Consider the following 22,730-nt stretch of genomic DNA (forward strand, 5'->3'; position numbering starts at 1 on the left):
CTCATGTACATCTCACTGATGCTAACTCAGGAGACAAGCTGGGTTTAGATTCGCTTAGGTGAAGTTAAACTGGTCAAGTAACAACAGCTGATGCGTTTGTCTGGCAGTCTTGAAATGCTTATCAAGCATGTGCTTTCATCAGAATCCTTTTGATAGTCATCCTAAAGCTTGATCTAGGGGCTGAGCTGGGAAGCATATCTTATTCTCTGATGGCTAGTCTTGCGAAATAGGGAGTTTCTAACATACTGGTTTTCATCTAAATTGAACACATGTGAAAACTATACTTTTCAACAGTATTTTAAAACAAAATGGTTTTGATTTTTTTTGTGTGTGTGCTTATAGCACATGGTTCACTTCTTCTGTGCAGAAAGGCTAAATTGGGTTATAACATATCTATATTATATATATATATATATATAACTTAGACATACCTGTTTTTAGGAACAGAGAGTAACATGAGCTGAGAAACTATGAATGTGAGAGCACCACCACATCTGCCTGAGTTACATGTTTCTCAAAAAGAAAATGGAACAAAGCACCCTCTCCAGTACTGTACTCCGTTTAGAATGAAGAATAACCATACTGAGCTGAGACACTGAATCCATACTGAGTTTTAGTAGGTCTGGTTGTGCCTAGTTCTGATAATGCTTCTGGCATAACCATAATGACCTCAGAGACCACTGGTGTTGTAAAGTGCCACTGCTGCTGTGAACTGGTGCAGGTGGCTCAGACTGTAAGAGGAGCTCTCAGGGTCAGGTGTGTGCTCCTAAGAAATTGAGTGTGGGCAGCTTTCAGGAGTAGCTGAGTTTTAATTTCTGGAGTTCTGGCAGAGTGGTTTCTCTGACTGTCAGTGATTCAACTCCCAACTTCTTGCTTCCAAAGTAGTCCAGTGCTTTTGGAATTCTCAAGATGGATTGGGTGAAGTCGTCAGCATGAACATACTGATGTGTTTAAGATAAATTGTTTCCTGAACTTAGAGTATTAATTAGAAAGAATTTTAGATAAAATACAGGGAAATGGGGTGGGTTTCTTCGTTCCCTACACTTGCAATTGTTGTAGCAGTGGAAAGTTTTGATATCCACTGATTATTGATCTATCCCCTTTTTACATCACTCTTTCTTTTGCTGTTAGTGGGGAATTATGATGAAAAATGGTGGTTTGGACAAGGTTTAATGGTTTTATTGCATTTGTAGTGTAGTGCACTGCATTCCAAGGCCCAGCCTTCAGCCATGTGTGCAGTTGTGAATGTTTCTTGTGCATGCAAATGCCTGTTGTGTTGTATTTTCACAAATGTGCATAATATTTGACTAGGAGAAAAATCTTATTTGTGCAGAAAAGTGTTTTAACAAAATTAGGGTCAAATAGTTCTGCTCTAAGCAGTCTTTGCTCTGCACCTCACCAAATAAAAACGTTTAATGGCTTTAAAATTTGCATTTTAATGCTTGCATTTGATGGATGGAAGGAATGGGATAGATGGAACAGATTAATGGATTTTAAGGTCTATTTTGGTGTTTTGTGTAACCAAAGCATGGTTTTGTATGGCTGGTGAAATATTTTGTGGTTTAACTCATGGATAGTAGTGATTTATTATGTGAAAATTTGTTGTGCAGCTGTGTTCACATAAGTGATTTCTCAGGAGATCTATGGGGTAGGTAGAATGAACAAATACTTCATAATCAATAAACAAAGGAACTTGCTGGTTCTGTCTCAGCATCTCAAATGAGTTAAGGAACAACAGTAAAGGAAAGCAGAAATCTGCCTCTGAGCTGCTGTGCTAGACTTGCTATTGTCAATACTTTGCTAGAACAATACATTTCTGTGCCTAGAAAGTGCATATAAGCTTTCATATTGCATGAAGACGTTTATTTAAAGGGCACTTTTTAGGAAATGCTGCTTTTGGATAGGTTTTAAATCTAAGAGGGCACGAGTCAAGAGCGGGTATTCCATAACTTCCTTCTCAGTAACCAGTGCACTTAGACTCCATTTCTTCTGCTTGTGACTAAGAGCCTCAGACGCCCTGAGGAAAGAAGGTTCTCCTTGTTTAGCAAGAAAAAGCAGTCTGGAACAGGGTTTTCAGACTTTTATTACAGCTGCAGAATAAAGATGAGAAATCAGTGTTCCAAGTAAGTGGTTTTACAGTCCCAGCACAGGAGACTCTAATGCATTATGTGCTAAAAGAGGAAGAAATGTCAGGAACAGCTAATAAGGTTAAACGTGCTTCTCTTTTGGCTTTTCAGCAGAGTCTTTACTTCCTGTGCTGCATTGCCCCGATCAGCTCTGTGTGCACAGAACAATGCCCAACGTCAATGTAGATTGCCCACCCCCAGTATTGTTTATACATTAGAATTTTTTTTGTTCCAGTTTCATACGGACCACTGTAGGCTGCATGTCTGCCTTAGGATTACGTGTGCTGCTGTGATTTGCATGAGTGAAGAAAATCCAAGTGAATTTTGCATTTTTATCGAAAGTATGAAAAAAAAAATTCGTTATGTATTGTCCTCTGGGAAATAAGCTGCAGCATTTGAATAGCGCATAGAATTACATCCAAGATTGCAAGTGTGTGTGTGGGAGGATTGGCATAGCTATGCTTTAGAAAAATTACTTCATTTGAGAGTGTTTTATATTGCTTTTTTTAATATTTGAGCTACCGTGTTGCTGTTTGCTTTTGATGGAGGATATTAGCTTTAGAAATGAAGATTTTTACCCGTTGAGCATAATATGCATTTAACTATCTAGTTTCCCAGTTTTTGTACTATTTTAACCCTCTTCTGTATTTACACTGGCCAATGCATTTTTTTGTTTTAAAGAAAAATTTATCTGCTGATATTGTCTATGACTTCATGCCAAAACAAGGGTATTTGCTCCTTTTATTTAATGCAGAAAAAGAAGCAGTCCTTTGCTTTTTCAGTCACAGAATTCTGAAGCTTCTTTAGATAGTGTAGGGAGAACTCTTACTGGTTTTGTGTCTACTTAAATAATCCATTAAATGCTGTCTCAGGTTTGGGAGGAAAAATATTTTGATGTTGAAAACTGTAGATTTACTAGGAGTAAAATGAGCAGGGATGTGAGAAGAAGGATTAAGTGACTTAAACCCCCACACTTCCAAAACATTTAGAAATAATAATTTGAGAGTGTGTATGCCTTTGTTACCATTGTTACCATTTGTGGCTGACTTAGAGTTTGAAATATCTTATGGAATAGCCAGTTTTAGGGAGGTGTAAAAATTGGAACCTTTAAAGATGTCCCCTAAATGCAGGTGGTTTTTATTTTTTAATATTTCAGTGATTCCTGCCACCTTATTTTTTGTTAGATTTAAAATTTGAAGGATAGTAGCTTATATATGATTTTTTTTTCTGGCTTATGTGAATGTGTCTCCTTTCTCTTTAATCAGAATTAGAAGGACGATGACAAAAAAAATTGGTCACCCAATTACAGACTAGTTGAGGTTATAAGTGACCTCTGGAGGCCATTGGTCCATTTGTAGGGCCACCTGGAGGCAGTTGCCCAAGACTCTATACTGGTTGTTTGGGTGGTGTTTGGTTGGTTTTGTAGAGGTTTTTTTTGTTGTTTTTGTTTAGAGTATTATTTGTTTTGATCCTTTAAAGGAACACTGGAGGTGCTCCTCTGGATTTGGTGCATCTACCATCTGTCTCTGCTTAACTTCACTTGCCAACTTTTCCCTTTTGCTTCTTTGAGGGTGATGAAAGAAGCTTTTTCTCTTACGGCCATCCTATGTAAAAGTTAATTTCTCTCCTTTTATTTGTGGAGTATCTGTAATGTAATTATCTTTCTCAAGGTAAGGGCAAAGATCCCAGTGTGTGTTTGGAGGTTGCTGGTTCTTCCATGTTGTTCAGGTACACAGTAATGCATGTACTGTTTTGAAGAAATCCCTTCCGTGAGATTGCTGTCTGCATAAGCCTGTGTGATGTTAGATCTCATTGTTTTCAGATTAATCTATGTTGCTTCAGTCACCTGAAAAATATTGCTTCATTTCTGACTCTTTTTTCCCCCCAGTATATTGTTGTGTTATTCTGTTCACATTCTCACATTTGCAAAGTCCAACTGTCCCATCACATTTTTAACACCAGTCGTGGAACTGAAGCTGAGCCAAGTCTTAGTGGATCTCCTAAAGAAATGTAACTTACACAGTTGTACTGTCTGAGAATCCTGGTAACCTTTGAAACTTGGCTGATTTCAGACAGAATTGAGAGTTGTTTCAAGTTGCTGTATGTTTTATGAAAATGAATGGCCATTTAAAGGCAAGTGATCATTAAATCTCTCAAACAGGAAAGACTGAGGTATGAGCTCAGTTATTATTAAACATCAGAGAACTGGGGATGGGGAGGGGAGGAGTTACAAGTGCTCCAGTGAAAGAAGAAAAAAAAAGGCTAATATTAGTGTTAACTTTTTTATTTGCTATCAGAAAGCAAAATCTTGTAAAGTCAGGCTTTATGCTTCCTGTTCAGTTGGTTGCTTCTTTTTGAGGTGGTAAGAGTTAGTAAAGTAGTTCTGTCCTCATATGCTTTTGTGTAAGAATTGGCAACAACTAAGAAGAATATTTGATGGTAATTTTTCTTTCTGGTATTTGCTGTTGAGGAATAAGAGGCTCACAATATGTAGCTCCAGAGCAGTTTGCATATTCTCTCTGTCTTCAGTGACATTGAGGGGAATGAGCTGTCATGGATACTGGTGAGAAAGTGATTGGATTGTCATCTTTGTTCTTTTGCTCCTGCTCTTACTTTCAGGAATTTGAATTTTGTTGTAAGGCCATAGTTGTAATGAACACTCCCAGCATTGACTTTATTGTGCACAGACTCCATCATCAGGCTTCAACAGTGTGGGAGCGGTGCTAATTCCATGAGGTGTGGCTACAAACACCCACTCACCATTTGAGTTTTGCATAGAAAAAGAGTATCTCCAAAGAGTTCTGTTTTCCAGGATGTGTGCTGATGAATGATGGAGATGATTATCCATTAATGGAGTCTAATAAAATGCATTCCAGTGAAATGGCAGCAGTCAGAATGGGGTGCTTGAGGAAGTGGGAGTAAGTGGTAACTGCTCTCTGAAGTTGTGAAACAAGGGCCACCCTAGAGTTACTTCTGGGTCCACATACTTGTGTAAAGTTTTATGACCTTGAAAATCTGCAGGTTTTTTAATGCGTTGATATTATTCAGCCGTTCGTGTGGGTTACCAGTAGCAAAACATGATTAGCTTTAATTGCAGTAGGAAATTCAGAGTTAAATGCAGAAATATCTGAGAGAATGTTGCAGTGTAGTTTAAGGTGGGATAAAGTGGAACAAGAGTAGTTGAACCAATTCTACTAGCAAATTAATGCCAGACAGGGAAGTTGTTGCTCTTTTTCTTTGTTCTTGCCCAGGTATGTGTCCTGCTCTCTGCATCAGGTTGGTTCTTGTGTCAAAGCCCCACAGTGTCAGAAATCAGATCACTGGGAAGCAGAAAGTTCTCTGATCTTGAGGTTTCGTGCGTGCTGGGGGGAGCAGGAAGGGGTGGTTGTGTTTGTGTCACATGTCTTTTTCAGGTCTGTCCCTCTCTGCTCTTGGTTTATTGGTTTGAGTTGAATTGGCTTTCTTTCAAATGAGCCCCAGAAGTGGCTCAAAGTAAGCAGCAGGAGCTCAGACCCCAGAATGAGGACAGAGTAGGGGAATGGAGTGTGCTGTTGTCCTTTGACTTTGATAAATCATTAGATTGGTTCAAGGTGCCTTGTGCAACTTCACCCTGCCTAAACCCAAGGAAGTTGGGCAAGATTTTGAGAAATTTGTGGATTTTGAATAGTTTTGGTTGTTTTGGTTTTTTTTTTAATTGAATATTTATCTTGCTTAACTTTAACAGGGTAGGATCCTGGTACTCTTTGTTTTCTTTTTGGTTTATTTACAGTTTGATTATAGCTTGCACGTAAGTAACTGTATCTGCGAATGTTCAAATACTTAATGAGCAATTCAGGTTCACTAAACCCAGTATGCAGAATATTATTTATTGTGACCTATTCTTGTCAGTGATTCTTATTGTGTTAGTATTTTGCACTTTATAAATCTCATGACCTAATATTAATCACTGTAGTAAGAAATGGGGGGGAACGTGATGGGACTTTGTTGTTACAGGAGAAGTGAAATACACAATCTTAAATGGTGTCTCTGAAAACGTTTGGTTATGTCAAGTGAATTGACATAGATTTTTAAACCTAATAAATTTTTATTTTTTTTAATTATACCATGTACAGATCTACTGGAGCTTGTTAAGGAAGTTTAGCTTCCTTTCTGAAACCTTTTGATATTCAAGAGTGGGTGTTTTATTGCTCCCCTGAGAGAAATTCTTTAGAAAGATTGAGGGGGGTAGAGGAAAAAAAACCATGACAACCTTTTCAGTTCATTATCTGACCATGAATTAACTTGAAGTGAGAAATTGTTTTGGCAATATTGGGTAGTTATTTTTGTTGATTACCCTGTCTGTAAAATGAGAATATTTTGCAGGGGGGAAATATTTAAAGTTGATGTTTTGTTTCCTAAGTTGATTTTTCAGCTGGACAGAAAACAAAAAGGATGGTGAAGACTTTTAAGTCTTAATAAAAGCAATCTCAGTTAGGATTTATCTGGTCAGGAAGGGCTTGTAATATGTTATTAGAAATTACAATTTATTTTCATTTTTATTTATTTTTTTTTTCTTCCCCCCCCCAGGTGATTCATGGCAGGGGACGTGGAAGGGTTTAGCTCCTCCATCCATGACACCAGTGTCTCTGCAGGATTCAGAGCACTGTATGAGGAGGGATTGCTTCTTGATGTCACACTTGTCATTGAAGACCACCAATTTCAGGCCCATAAAGCTCTGCTTGCCACCCAGAGTGATTACTTCAGGATTATGTTCACAGCTGACATGCGAGAACGAGATCAGGACAAAATCCATTTGAAAGGTCTGACAGCTACAGGCTTCAGTCATGTTCTCCAATTCATGTACTATGGAACTATTGAACTGAGTATGAACACTGTTCATGAAATCCTTCAGGCTGCCATGTATGTCCAGCTTATAGAGGTGGTAAAGTTTTGCTGCTCTTTTCTCTTAGCTAAAATCTGCTTAGAAAACTGTGCAGAAATTATGAGACTTCTGGATGATTTTGGTGTAAACATCGAAGGAGTCAGGGAAAAACTGGATTCCTTTCTGCTAGAGAATTTTGTGCCACTCATGTCCAGACCTGACTTCCTTTCGTATCTGAGCTTTGAGAAGCTCATGTCTTACTTGGATAATGATCATCTGAGCAGGTTTCCAGAGATAGAGCTGTATGAAGCTGTTCAGGCCTGGCTGCGCCATGATAGAAGACGCTGGAGGCATACGGACACCATCATTCAGAACATCAGGTTTTGTTTGATGACACCATCCAGTGTTTTTGAGAAGGTTGGTGCATTTGAAAAGCAATAGGCAGGATTCATCATTTAGCTAGGGCAGCATGCCATTAAATAGGTAAGATTCCCCAACCTATTAGGAGGGACAAAATTATAGCATTTATTTTCTAATAAACCCATAGAAGGCAAACAACTACAAGTATTGTCTTTTGGTTATTAGACAAGAGCACGTACAGTGGCTGGAGAACAGGTGGGTTTGCAATACATGTTTATGAGGGGCTTTATATGAAAAAGACATTTTAAAATAAGGTCACTTGTATCTGGTTTGTTTTCAAATGTTCTTACTGTTGTCCGCAAGTTGCTTCTTGCTTTAGAGCTGCACACAGTGTGTAGGGCATATGTCATGATATTGTTATCAATATAATCAAAAAATAGTGACAGTAGATCTTACATGATTTAAGTACAGGAGGTTTTTTTATTTGCAAATGACAACTAGCATCTACTCTTAAATCTGCAGCCTTTTTGTTGTTGTATCTTTGGTGGTTGTGCTGTTACACAGCAGTTGGAAGTAAGCCCTGATCCTGCAGAGTTACACATACACTTGTTTCTAAAGAAGGCACATAATCAATCAAAAATTATTTACAGTATGAAATGTAATGATTTACTTTAAATATCAGAGGAATTTTTGTAATAGTTGATCTAAAGTTCAACTGATCACTGTATGTAGTAAGAGGTTAAAATCAAACTTGCTTTTTCTACTCTTCTGTTGAAGGACAGAAAAGTTGTTTTCTAGTTCTTTAGACTCTGAACATTTGTCAACAGTAGAGGATTACTTTGTAAGCAGCTCTGTCACAGACCAGTAACAGTGTTCAGTTTAGCAATTACACTGTTAATTTTGTGTGATGAGATACAACTTTAACTTCTACTAATTCACTGAGAGGTGAAAGGTACGGGAGTTAAGACCTTGTGGTTTTGTTGTGCTTCTTATAAATTAATTTCCCATATATTTTTACTTTGGTATCTAGTGAACATACAGATAAGGTTGTGTTGGTTTTGGTGGTTTTAAGGGCTACTGGGTCATTCGAGCAGTAATTCTTATATGTATTCCTATTTGAAATTGTCAAAGCTATTAACTACTTCAGACCAGTGGGTTTCTATATTTTGGATTTTTTTCTGTGTGTGTGAATTGAGTAGAGGATGTAATAATACATAAAATATATTTATGATATTATATTAGACTACAGACATGAACAAAATAAATAGCTATGCATATTTTAGAACAGTGCTGCAATGTTTATATAGGGTTAAAACATTTTCAACTAGTAAGAGCTGAACTCTACAGGATACTGTGTATGTAGTGTCTTGTTTTTAATAACATTTTTACCTTATTACTACATCATTTAATCCCTTCCGTAGTAAAACTGATAGAATTCACAAAATATGCTTTCAAAGTTAATCTAATAGGGCAAGACTTGTTTGAGTCTGCTTCAACTCTATGAGATTTGTGGATACAAGCTCAAGCATCGAGCTGTCCTCAGTTAAATTTCTGTAAGGGCAAGTCTATGTTGGTCTTCAGTGTTACATGTAGGTATAACTTCTGGAGCCGGTTTTGGCATCAGTGGTGTAAATCCTTCATACAGTGCTTCTCATATTTTATCTTGACAGCTTCCAAATGGCCCAATAGGTACAACTTCAGGAGAGAAGTCACTGTAAAAGCTTCATCTGTGAATACCCTTTCTGTTAATTGTATGTGGGAGCTCGCTCTTGAGGAGAAAAGGCAACGCAGAAAGAATCGTACCTTGCAGAATATACCACCTAAGGAGTCTTTCTGCTGTGCCTTTTGCGACTGGACGTGCCTGTCTCGTGTTGGCCTTTTTAGCCACCAGCGTGCTTGTAACAAACGTGGGTAGAGCCTTTCCCAGATCTTCGTTTGCAAAGCCCAGCCATGATGATGTGGGAGCAGAGAGAAGCCAGTGTAGGTTATGGAGTGGGACAACTCAGCAGAGGGAAGCACAGCTAATTATGTCATTTGTTGCTGCAGCTCGGAATGCATTTGTGTTTTACCCTGGCTAGAGAGCATTGAGTTATCCAGCATAACAAGTGTCAAAGGACAGCTGCAGTTGGAGCCAACATCAGAATATAGAACACTTTTTTTTAAAATAAGAGAGCATGTCTGTTCACTGTTCTGGCAGTAACCCAGGGAGAACCTCTTTCTTCTCTGTGTAGAAGGGGGAAGATATTGGTAAAACTGCATTTTTTGGAGATCTACAGACAGAATTCAGCCTTGTCCTGAAGCCAGCACATACTAAATGTCTACATGAATGTACCAAATACAGTCTGAGGTTGACTCTTCCAGTTCAGCAAACACTGTATTTGCTATACACTGGCTGGCTTGTCGTATGTACTCTTATGTAATCTTTGTGATACACATTTCTCAGATGCCTGTCATTGTAGTATATAAATAGCTTATATGACTTTGCAAGTCATGGTAAGGATACTTTTGGCCTCTTAAGCCATTATGTTTCGTACATAATTTTTTGGGGGGAAGATGTACAGTCTGGGTGGGATGGCTTGTCCTTTCAGAAATGAAATGAGTGACTCTAGGTTAATACCTTGAGGCTGATGTGCATTTAGAGTGCACAAGTGAAGGTACAGCCCCTGTGCTTACTGCAAACTGGAAGAACGGATACTGAGGTATGAATAGATACTCCTTTTGTTCCTCAGCCCTTAAAATACATGCTGATGTACGAGGGAAAATGGGAAGATAAATGAATTAAGGATTTGGGGAATAGTTAGAAACTAAAAGCAAAGTGTATGGGGAGAAGTACAAGTTTTTCTCTTGACATTGTGTTTGCCTTTTTTTTTGAAACCTGTCCATGGCTCTATAAGTCTTGAGGAAGTTTGGAGATAGAAGTTAGAGGGCATTTCACCTACATCACTGAGTTAATCTCTGTGTTACTGGAGACAACTGTGTCATGATTTCCCTTTATGTACTGTTTAAGCTCCATTTAGTTGCTGTGTACTACTCAGATTGAAATGTTGTTTCAAAACTTTAAAATCCAAAGGGCTTTTTTTATGTCCAGTCTGTAGGGTTTGTTATGACTAGCCCATGCTGATTTATAAATTGCCAGTATAAATCAGAAACTTACTAATCACTACGTTTTGCTGTAGAGGTAGCACGAATAGCACATTATTTTTGAGTATCTCTGCCCTGTGTCTAGAAAAGAGTAACTTTTGAGAAGATATCATTGTAATTTTATGTTATTGTGACTTTACCTTTCATAAAAGAATTTAATTTCTTTTTTTTTTCTCATTTACCTCCATGTCTAGTAATGTATATGTATCTACTTCTGCAACTTGGTTTGCTGAAGCTTAGAATAAGAAGTGTTTAGTGGATGAGGTTAGTGGGCCCCTCTTATTTCAAATAGGTGCTGCGCTTGGTATTTTTGTCTCTCAGGGTTATTGCTCAGTTGGATAGGTTTGCTAGCAGTATTTATTTTGTACTGAACTTCTTAATTGTGGCATATAGATTGACTCCATTCTGATTTGAGAAATTAGATTTGAGTTAGACTTCAGCTTGACTTTGATAATTTCATTGGCCAGTTTCTAAAAAGGAACAGCCAAATAATCATTTTGAGAGCATTGTCCTTGCTGCACAGAGGCTGTGTCATCTTGTCTTTTTATGGTTAGGCTGAAAAACAGTAAGTGATTTGTAGCACATGCAGAATAGCCCTTCAGAGTCCTATGCTGGTACCAGTCAGTTCTCATACTGGCTTATAGTTGTGCTTAAAATATGGCCAGAGATAAGTAGTTGTGAAAACAATAAGGATCTGAGTTAGCAGAGTTGATGGATCTTTAGTTTGGATTCAGCTTAATCTTTAGTAAAATAACTTTTTTTTTTTGCAAATAAAAGGAAGAATTTTCTCTCTAGAAGTCTGATACAGAGGCCATCATTATTCACTGAAAAGCTGTGGTGTAACTGTTGTACTTCTGGTAGTTGAGTTTAAGTTGCATCACTTACACATTCAGAATGGACAGTTTTAGAAAACCTAAGCACAATAAGTTATAAGCTCTGAAGTAGTTCTCTGCTTACGTGGCTAGAGATGATAGAATCACATTATGAGCCACCTACATTTTTGCTATTGACTGCTTGGGGGATGAGTAGAGGGGTGGATGTTTTTAATTATGTTTTAAATTATTTTTACATCTTTTTTTTTTAATGGAATCATACATTTGATTTTTGTTTATGCTGTTCCCTGTCTGTGTAGCTGAAGGTATGACTGTGAACCACTGTAACTGGTAGATATGCATTGAGATAGTTCTCATTCTCCATCTCTGGAGATCTTGAGGGAGCTCTTACAGTAGGGCTGTGTCCTGGCAGAACCTCTGTAAGATTTTCTTCAGAAAATTGAAGAGAAAGAATTGGAAAGAATGTAAAAAAAAAATAATCACATGAGCAAAACTTGAACACTTGGATTAAATTCCTTTTTTTTACAGTAAGACTGGGGTTGGTAAGGAAGTCCAGCTTAAACTGCCTTTAAGACCCTTCAGCAGGATAACAACAGTTTTTCTTTAAACTTTGAAAATGCTATGAAGCATTTATGTATTTTTATGAATTCGGAGTTGATGATGGACTCTTTAAGAATGCACATTTGTTTTACTTTGGGGTTCATAATGGTTAGTGCACATTTCCATCTGTTTTGCAGAAACTTGTGAGTGTTCTGCTTGAGTATGTTGGTAATTAGGGGCACATTCCTTCTAGAGCTTCTCCATTTGAACTTATCAGGAGAATTGGTCTGCTTAGATATTTGTTGATCAGCTAAAAGCAGTGATATTTTTCCTCAACAGCCAAGTTTAGGAATGCTCCAGCTACCTTCTCTTACCAGAATTTAGGTGGTCAGTCACTCTTGTTTTGTGGGATTTTTTTTCTGCCTATTGTACAACTTGCTAGTTCTTGTACATTTTCGTGTTCAACTCTCCAAACTTGTGTTTGTAGAAGCTTCCCCACGAAGTCAGAGAGGGGTTATAATAACTGGGAGTTGCATTTACTTCTTTATATCTTTTTGGTTTAAAGTAAGAGGTTAAGGCTTTGCTTTGGTGTTAGTGCCTTTGTCAAGATAAGCAGTAGTAAACTTCTGCTACTGATTCCCTGGTCTTGAGATTCTGTCTCTGGAATTAAAGATACTCCTTTTTCATGCTCTCATGGGGTGAGATTTGTGCTAAGTGAAGGAGTAGAGTGGTGAGGATATATGAGGCTTTTTTAAATTCCAATCTCTGGCTGGCATTTCGATTTCTAGATCTAACGACAGAGTTGTAAATGTTGAGGGGGAAAGAAAAGCATTTTCCATTTCTGCCAGGCTTTGCTGGCATTCTTCATGTTGTAAGCTTGTTGATCCTGATGTCTTCCACAATCATCCAAAAAAACTTGAACTGCATAGAGGTGGAACAAAGATAATTTATATTTTTATTTAATTCCAAAGATGATGGCTCCAGTTTGGGAATGCTTGAAGTACTCCTACTGTTCTAGAATTTGAACATTCCTTTTAAGGATAAAGTTACCCACCCACTATTCTTTGTTATTTTAACTTCCTTTTTCATTTTTTTTAACCTTTAAGACTTTCTATATGTTATCATTTTTCTGTGCTGTGGTTCTCCCTGCCAGCATATTTTCTGTAATTTATGTTCACTCTTTTTAGTCAGGCAGGGTATGTGGTTTATTCTAACAAATGCAGCACAAGCAGATCTGTCTTTGTATGACATATTCTTTATTTGCAATAAGAAAATAGATTTTATTCCCACAAGAGTTGGACTTTCTGTGGATATTTTATAAGCACTGTGCCTGAGTAAACCTTTTTGCTCTTGTGGAAACAATAGAAAGAAGCTGGATGTTGCTGCAAGAATAATATATACATCTGCATGTGACTGTCCTCTTTTTCCAGAGATAAGTTGAACTTGTCAAAATTAAGTAGGGGAAAGAAAAAGTGTAAATAAAAACACCAAGTCACTGTAACTCTTGAGCTGTACGTTGCTTTACAGTAGTAGGTTAGTATTCAGGGTTTTTTTGAAATCTGGTGTGTAGAACTACCTCAATATCTGTGCAAAGTATGCCCAATAATAACAGTTCCAAAGATTTTTTGAAAAGATGCTTATCTGAATGTGTTAATTGTGATACAAGGAAGAGAAATTATTAATAGAAAGCTAACAAAATTTTAATAGTACATATTTATGGAACAAGCAACTACTGTATTCATAAGGTATAAAGAACATTAATTTCCAAATTGCTTTCCATATACATTGAAATTCATACCACCCCCTGAGGTAAGGGGTGGTACAGACTTTTGTTCCTTGAGACAGGGAATAGGAGATGAGGTAACATACTCAAAAATGTTAGCTTCTGGTGTTACTTTGTGGTCACTTGAAATTTCAGTGGCCTCACATTTCTTCAGAGCATTGCTTCTCGTTTTGGAGCTGGTGGGAGCTAAAGGCATTTAGACTGTTTGAAAGCAATCCAGTTTTATGTGAAAGAAACTGGAACCTTGGATCAAATCTGATCGAGGATTTGTGGATTTGGCAGTATCCAGCAGGTTTTTACTTGTTTTAGAAGTGCGATTCAGAAAGCTGTGTTAGACCAGATTGTACAGGAAGAGGGAAGCCTCTGAAGAGAATCCCACGGTGAGATGAGGAATGCTTGGAGCTAGATGAGTTAAAACATTCAGGACAGGGATGTGTTTTGGAACGGTCTCAGGACCAGCCTGAGGAACTTAAGTTGTCTTAGATAGTAGGAAGGGTCCTGAAAAGGTAAATTCTTGTCATCTTCTCCCTCACCCACAACTCCAATAAAACTGAGCAGGGATAGCTCTTCAAACTGAGGTGTCACTTCACTGTGTGCTAATTCAAAGGTTGTAACTCTCACCTGGGAAGTGGAAGTTCAAACCTACCTCTGCCATTTGTCAAAGCAATGCACAACCAAAGGATTATAGATGGAGATGTTTCCCTCTTGTGTTAAAGGCATTTGTTAACATGTGGAGACTCAGAGAGGGGAAACCATAAGGGGTAGCCATCATGATGAGTGGTTGGTGCAAGCACATGTTCTGAAGGAAGGGGGTTGGGTACCTTCCCTTCCCACCCCGCCCCGATTAAATAGCTCTGTGAGCAGAGCTTAGCATTTGGCAATAACTGCTTAGGCTTGGCTGTGAGATTTCAGAAAAAATAGACCAGAGTAAACCTTGGTAAACACAGAATGGGTGTGTAGAGTATCTTTCAAACTCAGGAAAATAGTGTATTTTTAACTAAGGTGCTTCATGGATAAAGCAGAAGAGTAACAGAGGCTTTGGGGGGGGGGAAAGAATAATGATTTTTAGACTTGGGGATTTCAGTTGTGCCTAATTCCAGCATAAATTTTGCATGTGATTATTCTGCTGAAATTGTTAGTCACTGCTGTTAGTCACTAAATTGCCTTCTGGATTTTTGGTAACAATACACTAGTTCAAGCCTTCATGCGCAAATGCTATTGCTCTCAAGAGTGCCTGAATGAAACAAAGTAAAATAATCTAATGATACATAGTCATTTAGATTTTCTGGATTGTTTCTCTTGGTCAGAATTTTAATATCTTTTAAATGTATTCATAGGTAAAAACATCAGAATTTTATCGATACTCCCGGCAGCTGCGACATGAGGTTGACCAAGCCATGAATTACTTTCATAGCGTTCACCAACAGCCTTTGATGGAAATGAAATCGAACAAAATTCGTTCTGCCAAACCCCAGACTGCAGTATTTAGAGGAATGATAGGACACAGTATGGTAAACAGTAAAATTCTTCTCTTGCACAAACCAAGGGTCTGGTGGGAACTAGAGGGTCCTCAAGTACCTTTACGACCAGACTGCCTTGCCATTGTAAATAACTTTGTGTTCTTACTAGGTGGGGAAGAACTGGGGCCAGATGGTGAGTTTCATGCTTCATCCAAAGTGTTTAGATATGACCCAAGACAGAACACTTGGTTACGAATGGCAGACATGTCTGTTCCACGCTCTGAGTTTGCTGTTGGAGTTATTGGGAGGTATGTTTATGCAGTGGCTGGGAGAACCAGGGATGAAACGTTTTACTCCACTGAACGGTACGATATTACTGAAGATAAGTGGGAATTTGTGGATCCCTATCCAGTCAATAAGTACGGACATGAAGGGACTGTGCTTGGTAACAAGTTGTATATCACTGGTGGAATTACATCATCTTCAACTTCTAAGCAAGTGTGTGTGTTTGATCCCAGTAAAGAAGGGACAGTAGAGCAGCGAACAAGGAGAACTCAAGTGGTCACTAACTGTTGGGAGAACAAATGCAAAATGAACTATGCAAGATGCTTTCACAAAATGATTTCTTATAACGGTAAGCTTTATGTCTTTGGTGGTGTCTGTGTGATCCTGAGGGCCTCCTTTGAATCTCAAGGATGTCCTTCTACAGAGGTGTATGACCCTGATACGGATCAATGGACTATATTGGCTTCTATGCCAATTGGTAGGAGCGGTCATGGTGTAGCTGTTTTGGACAAACAGATAATGGTTCTTGGAGGCCTTTGTTACAACGGTCATTACAGTGATTCAATTCTTTCCTTTGACCCAGAGGAAAACAAATGGAAAGAAGATGAATATCCAAGGATGCCGTGCAAGCTGGATGGCTTACAAGTCTGCAGCCTGCACTTCCCTGAATATGTTTTGGAGCATGTTAGACGGTGCAGCTAAAACTGAGTGAACAACCCAGTGAAATACAAAAAGCTATACCTAATTTGTTAAAAAAATACAAACCAATTAAATTCCTTCAGAGACATTTTCCTTGTGTGTAAGAACAACTGCTAAATGCTCAAGAGAAACAGGATGTACAGGGAGTGTACTTACCAAGTTTATTAGAAAAGCCAATAGTTAGTCTGACCTTGTAAAAGCTTTGTTGTTTTGGGGTTTTTTTTAACATAACTGTAAGTACAAAAAAAATAAATTTTTGAGTGTGCTTGGGTTTTTTTGTAATATTTTATGTCCATAATATTTTCTCTTTTTTTTTAATGGCCATTATGCCACTATGCTTTTGAATTAAGTTGAGTTTGACAAAATATTTGTGAAAGGCAGAGAAGAAAGACTTGATTAGCATTTTTTTGAGCATCAAAATAAACCTCATCATCTGTACTAGGGTACAGCCAGATCTAAGATAACAAAACCAAACCCTTTCTGTATTTTATGTTGTTTTTTAGATGCTTTTCCCATTAACTGCAAAGAATTCTTAAATCTACTAGGTGTTTTGGTTTTCCCTTATTTACTTCGGAGAAGAATTTTAACCCCTTTGCATGACCTTTTTCCTGGTTTTGTATAGTGGTACCAGTAAGTCTGCCAAACTGCAAATTACACATTTTCTACTGAATTGAAAACAAAGCATTTTTATATTCAAAACACTGTTTCTATGCTGCCTTCTATTGTCTGCGTTGTGTTTGTTGGTGAGTAAAAAGAGTATATATACATGTGCATACACTGTAAAAACTGTATATAAATGCATCTTTTTATTTGCAGTTACAATATTATATTTTAACTAGTGCACAGATTCAGCCATATCTGTTGAATTTAAGGTATTCTTTAATAAGCTAAATAATTCAAAGTTCTTAAGTAACCAGAGGCCTCATTTGGTATCAAAGTCTCCTATCTTTAGTATATACTGATTGATTCAGTAACTTTAAACTCTTTATATTGTTCCTACATAATGAACTGTTGATTATTTGTTATTTTATAAATTATTTTTTAAAAAGTAAATTCATCTTACCTGAGTTTCTTTTCAATTTCAATGTGCTGCCCAGTTTTCTTTTTTCATGAAAATGGAAAATATCGATAAGCAAATGCTCAGCACTGCTGTGACCCACAGTTATTTTTGGAACTGGATACTGGATATACTACAGTTTATTCTCAGTACTTTGCTTGTACTCACATTTCAATATGAGTACTCGTATTGAAGTGGTGTAATCTTTTTATTATTATTATTTTAATTATTAACTGTTAAGAACTACTGTGTTTTGAAAATGTGGGGTTAGCTGATTGGATGGTTGATGTAATTTCTGTTCTTTTTGTAAAAAAACCTACACAACTATGGCTACTGACCTCAGAGTGCCTGAAACGAGATGTGTGGTCCTAGAGGGCTTTGAATAACTCCATTGAGTTTAACTTACAGGTATAACAGACAGTAGATTGGTAAGAATTATCTACCAAGGCATAAATAATAACAGTAATTGCATTCTGATTATCTTTATGGATGTGAAATAAGCCGCTTCTAGAACCTAAAGGAGAAGTTGAAGGCTCACAGTTCAGATGCTGAAACAGGCAGCTGCATATTCTGTAAAATCTTATGCTGCTGTGCTTCACTTCAAGCAGTAGACTTTACTTTATATGCGGCAATGCAAAACCACTTTATTCAGCATCTTCCAGTCAGAAATCACTGTAGAAAAGGAATGTACAGTACTCAGGGAGTTCAAAAGAATGCACTTACAAAGGGACCAAAATTACCCTAAATTTTCTATGTTAAAAATAACACCTATTGTCTAAATGAAATTTGAAACAATAGGAGTTAAAACAACTTGTAAAACTCCTCATATTGTGTTTTGATATTTTTGTAGTAATTATGTTCTGGGTTGAAATGTGAGTATTTGGAGCTATATGGCAAGTCAGCAGATTTTTAATTTTTTTTTTAATTATTAGAAATGATTTATTGATCAAGTATTTTCTTTTCATATGTTTTAAAATAAAGAGGTAATGCATACCATCACAACTATAGTGATAAGCTATTTACATCAGAAGTGACTGGACCATATACTGATATTCAGCCTTCTGATGCAGGCTAGTTTGCAGTTAAATTTGTCTTTTTTAATAAGAATTCAGTTGACTGAATTAGAAATCTAATTTACTTTCTTGATAGCTTAAGTTAAAGCTGGTGTGGCTTACACTAAAACCTCAGTTTCACTACATTGCCCTGTGTGGGTACAGAGAGAGACTGACTCCAGTAGGTGCTGGCTCTGTGCTGACTGTACATAGTTCATGGAATATTGAGGCACAAGAGAAAAAAACAAGGGGTTTTAAAATTTTTTTTCGTTATTCTGTTTGTCACCAGCTCATTTTTCAGTAAGTTAATGGGGCAGCAAAAACTAATTCTGCCTGAGAAGGCTTTCATGGGCACGTTCTGTATAGTGCAGAGTACTTCACTTTTATCTGGGGCCAGTGTGGGGAATGAACATGGTTCTGGATATCTGGTGTTCAGGATTCAAATGTCTTAAAGAGACACGGCCGAGACTTTGTTAAAACTAACAGTAAAGATGGGGGTGTCTTAAGTTACGTTCTGGAATCTGCATTTGAGCACCTTCCAAGGTTCTGTGTACAGGGCAGCGGCCTCTGAAGTCGTTGCTGAGTACACTTGAAGAACCAGATTGTTTTTAGTGCTCTGCTTTTAAGTTTGTATCTATCTTCAGGTGCCCAGTTCTGAAAGTTGTTGTTCAGGGTTGTAATAGTAATTGTTCTGTGAATTTTTAATTGAACTGTTGGCTTTGGCTTCCTTGAAAGTTGTGTCTCCATTGAGAAGCTGGCTGCTACCTTTCCAGCATTAGGAATGATTGGAATTTGCTTGGGTTTAGAATGTGTGGGGGTATGTGAGAGTGTTTTGTCAATTTACATTTCTACCGTACTTTTACTGTTTCAGACATTAAATATAAAATGAACTCTACTTTCTCTTTTATGTTGCAATGGAACTTTTGAGGCAGTTATTTTTGTTACTTTATAAATAAGAGGGATTCTTTATTTTAATTGAGTTTGCTTTTGTTATTTAGCACCAGATTATTTAGTGTTTAAATAGAAACAAAACTAAGCTGGCTAATAAGAATTGCCTATTACTATGAAATTTTGAGCATTATGATCAGCTTAAGATGAGTTTTAAATAAAACACTTAAATGCCTCTCATTTGTCAAGGAAAAGGTAAGTTTCAGTCTTTGATTATTAAGTTTGGGGAGGTTCTCTTTCTATTCCCACCCCACCCATAATTGGAATACCAGCAAACCTAATGTCACCCACATATTTAAAATTCAATTACCTGCTTTGAAAGGAAAGTGTACTTGCCTCTTGCCTTTTTTTTTAAAAAGTGGACATAGTGAGTTACAATATAGGGTGGTGGATTTCTTTCACATCTACAGAAAAAAAATATATCAGCTTCATTTCTTAGTTTAGCAACCAGCTCCAGCAGGAAAGTTTCTTTTCAGATGAAGTAATGTACAATAAGCACAGTGCTCCTGTAGAGGGACCAGACACTGCCAGTTCCCATTTCACATGCTGCTGTGCCTGTTTTTAGGGGACAGAGTTTTTTTAAAGTACTGCATAAGGAAAAAATTGGGGTTTTTTCCCCCCACAAAATGTTGGTAGTTTCATAGTGGGAAGTATTAGGTGGCAAAAAAACTTGTGAAGTTTTTTCCCCGTGAATTCGGCTGGAGGAAGGCAATCCTTGGTTTTACAAAGGCCCTGCTGTTTCAGAAAGCACTGCTGGCAAGTGGCAGCATATGAGCTACCTGGCAACCTGCTTTTATGTTACTTCCTTTTGAAAAGTGTGGATGTCCTACTTTCTGCAGTATGATAGCAGTCCTGTTAGAATTAGATCCAAGGGTTTGACTTGAATATTTCCCTGGTTTCTGAGGTTTGCAGCCATTTTTTCTTGAGGCCCTCCTGCCTTAGAAACCCAAGTGCTGCATTTCCTCGTGCTGATAAGATGGTAATTGCTTGTGTCAGGGATGAAGTGTCACTCAACACTCAGGAAGCAAAGATAAAATTCAGGAGGTACAAATTCAAATTATTTTAAGAAAACCCCACATTGCTTAACTCATTATGTCCATTCTGTAGCAAAAGAAGGGTCAGCATTACGGGGAGATGCTAACAGTAATTTAAACTTCAAGCTTGTGTCAGCCTGTATATGATAAAGTCTTTCTAAAAAAGAGTCACATTTGTAGAGGTATTTTGCCTTTTTGATGTATTTTTCCTTAAAAAAAAAAAAAAGAGTGACTTGGGCCCCAGATTCTTTTAGCACTTCAAATGTGTACTTTGCATATGTGCATTAGTCCAGTATAAAGAAAACAGAGAACTGTAAGGTACTTAAAACATAGAAGCACAAGTGTTACTAAGCCTGTGCTTAAGTGTTTATAGGATTTGGGACATCAAAGAAAACACCCCTACTGCTCTTCTCCTGTTTATGAAAATATAGCTGGTGAAGTTACTTGAACAAGCATCTGTCACTTGTGGCAGAGCTCACTGAAGGAGAGCAGGAAAGAACATAACTGGAAAGCACGAGTCATCTGTTTAAAACAGAGTTTGCTGGTGTCCTGTAGCTCACATTCTGGGATTCTTCATGCTTGTTAAACAACTTGAAGCTGCTTGAAATAAATACTAATGACTACTTTTACATCTGTATTCTATTTTTGAAAGTTGGTGAGTAACTTGAAAATTTCCATTTGTATGGGTAAACTTCATAAAACGTAGTGGTATGTGGCAGGAAAACTGATTTGTTTTGACAACAGCTTTCCTGTATGTCCCTCTACTAAATTTTTATTCACTTCCTGAATTTCAATTAATGTTTATATAGTCTTTTAAAAATAACTTTCAAAAACCAATTTCAAATATCTTTGGATTAATATTAAGTTGGTAGCTAAGGGAAAATCACTTCTATTTCCAGATAGTAGTTTTTATTTATGGCTCTGGTAGAAAACCTTACTGTAAGTCTAGAAAATGAGGTGTTCTGTAGGACTGAAAGGTTACTTAGGGGGCTTTTATTACCTCAGTGGGACCCATTTAACTTTTATGTCAGTTCTGGAACAGGTGAAATGAAGAGTGAGCTATGTTTTTATTTTAAATATTTTCCCTATATATTGTTATTTTTGTAGATATTTTTAAAATAAATTATTATATGCTGGAGATCGCAATTCCACTATAATATCCCATGATTCCAGTGTACAATATCAGATTGTTTGTATTGCAAAGAATGTATTTGATAAGTTAACAGGAAAAGTTATTTTCAAACTGTGCTGTGTTTGTGTCTAGCAATTGGAAATACTTTTCCTATAGAAAATTAAATTAAATGTATATGACCTCATATCTACATTTGGATTAATTGTCTAATAATTACCCAGGGCTGCTATAAACTTCTCTAAATAATTTAAAAATGGCCTCTTTTTACTGTTCTAAAGCATTTTTTCTTGTCTTTTTTTGGCAGAAAGTATTTTTCCCTTGCTATGGATACAGTATACTAGACTTGCATATGTGCTCTGTTTGGGTTTCAAACTGAAAAAAAATGTATAAAATGTGTATAAAGAAAAGTGTAAATAAAATATTTTTAATCTTTAAACACTCTTGTGTAAACTGTGTAATACTCAAAAGTGTGGTGGATCTGGATCACTTTCTATGGGACTTTGGAATTTACTGAGTTAAACAGCTCTTCAAAACGTGTGTTGCAATGATTCTGTAATGTTGTGTCAAAGTTATCCCATCAAGGAAAGCTGGATGTGGTTCTGTAGACAACACCAAGCTCTTTTCTTCAGCTGTATTTTACAGTCTTCCTAATTGTAATTGCTGTAGCACATTCATCTGTTTACTCTGCACTTCAAGCTTGAAATATTGTTTGGAGTTGACTTTATTGTTACATTTGTAACCTGGTGCAATGGCATTTAACCTGGAAGACTGAACACTGAAGGCAGCCCTTGGTGTCAGTCAGCAGCCAGGAGAGACTGTTCCCTGCTCTCACGTGCGTGGAATTGAGGGCTCTGCGACAGCGTGTGTTCATTGCACACTTGGACCTTAAAGTGCCAGAAGTCCAAGTCATACTGCTTAATGTTTCCTGTAACAGGAAGGGGAAACTTCATTTCAGGATTAAAGTGTCAGATTAGAACAACATTCAATACCAGGGAGGGGTAGTGGGGTGGGAGGGCAGGTAAAACAGGAGGCTGTAATCTTATTTTCTCAAGCAGTCCGATGAAAGCCTTCCTTGTCAGTCCGTGTCCACACTTCTCCTTTTCTCTGTCACTGTGTTTTGGCAAGTCTCTCTCAGATCAAAGCCCCTAGTTCAAAAGTCTGCTGTCAAGAATGTTTGAAAATAACTGTGGTCTCTTTAATTTTTTTCAATATTGAGTTCTAAAATAGCATTTTAATTTTATTTTAGTAATTCAAATTACTTTAAACTTTATTTGCATGAAGTAACCTCCGCCCCTCCTCCTTTTTGGTAACTTGGCTTCATCCTACACTGTGACCGTTTAATGGAAGAATGCTGTGGATGAATTTGTGCTGGTCCCAGTGGGAATTTGTCATGGGAGGAAGGGCCTATATAATTGTGAT

General features: G+C 37.3%; 1 protein-coding gene across 6 annotated transcripts in view; it reads left to right on the top strand.

Moving 5' to 3' along the window:
- KLHL15 (kelch like family member 15) overlaps positions 1-21,747 on the top strand; it is a 28,035-nt gene extending 6,288 nt beyond the window's left edge. For all 6 annotated transcript variants that reach the window (XM_032679056.1, XM_032679058.1, XM_032679059.1 and 3 more), the window contains 2 exons: positions 6,693-7,404; positions 14,982-21,747. In XM_032679056.1, the coding sequence (XP_032534947.1) occupies positions 6,700-7,404; positions 14,982-16,091 (1,815 nt within the window). In that variant the 5' untranslated portion in view covers positions 6,693-6,699 and the 3' untranslated portion in view covers positions 16,092-21,747. The remainder of the gene's footprint in view (positions 1-6,692; positions 7,405-14,981) is intronic.
- Positions 21,748-22,730: the final 983 nt, after the last annotated feature.

The sequence above is a fragment of the Chiroxiphia lanceolata genome, chromosome 2 (assembly GCF_009829145.1).
Source record: "Chiroxiphia lanceolata isolate bChiLan1 chromosome 2, bChiLan1.pri, whole genome shotgun sequence".
In the NCBI taxonomy this organism is placed as follows: domain Eukaryota; kingdom Metazoa; phylum Chordata; class Aves; order Passeriformes; family Pipridae; genus Chiroxiphia; species Chiroxiphia lanceolata.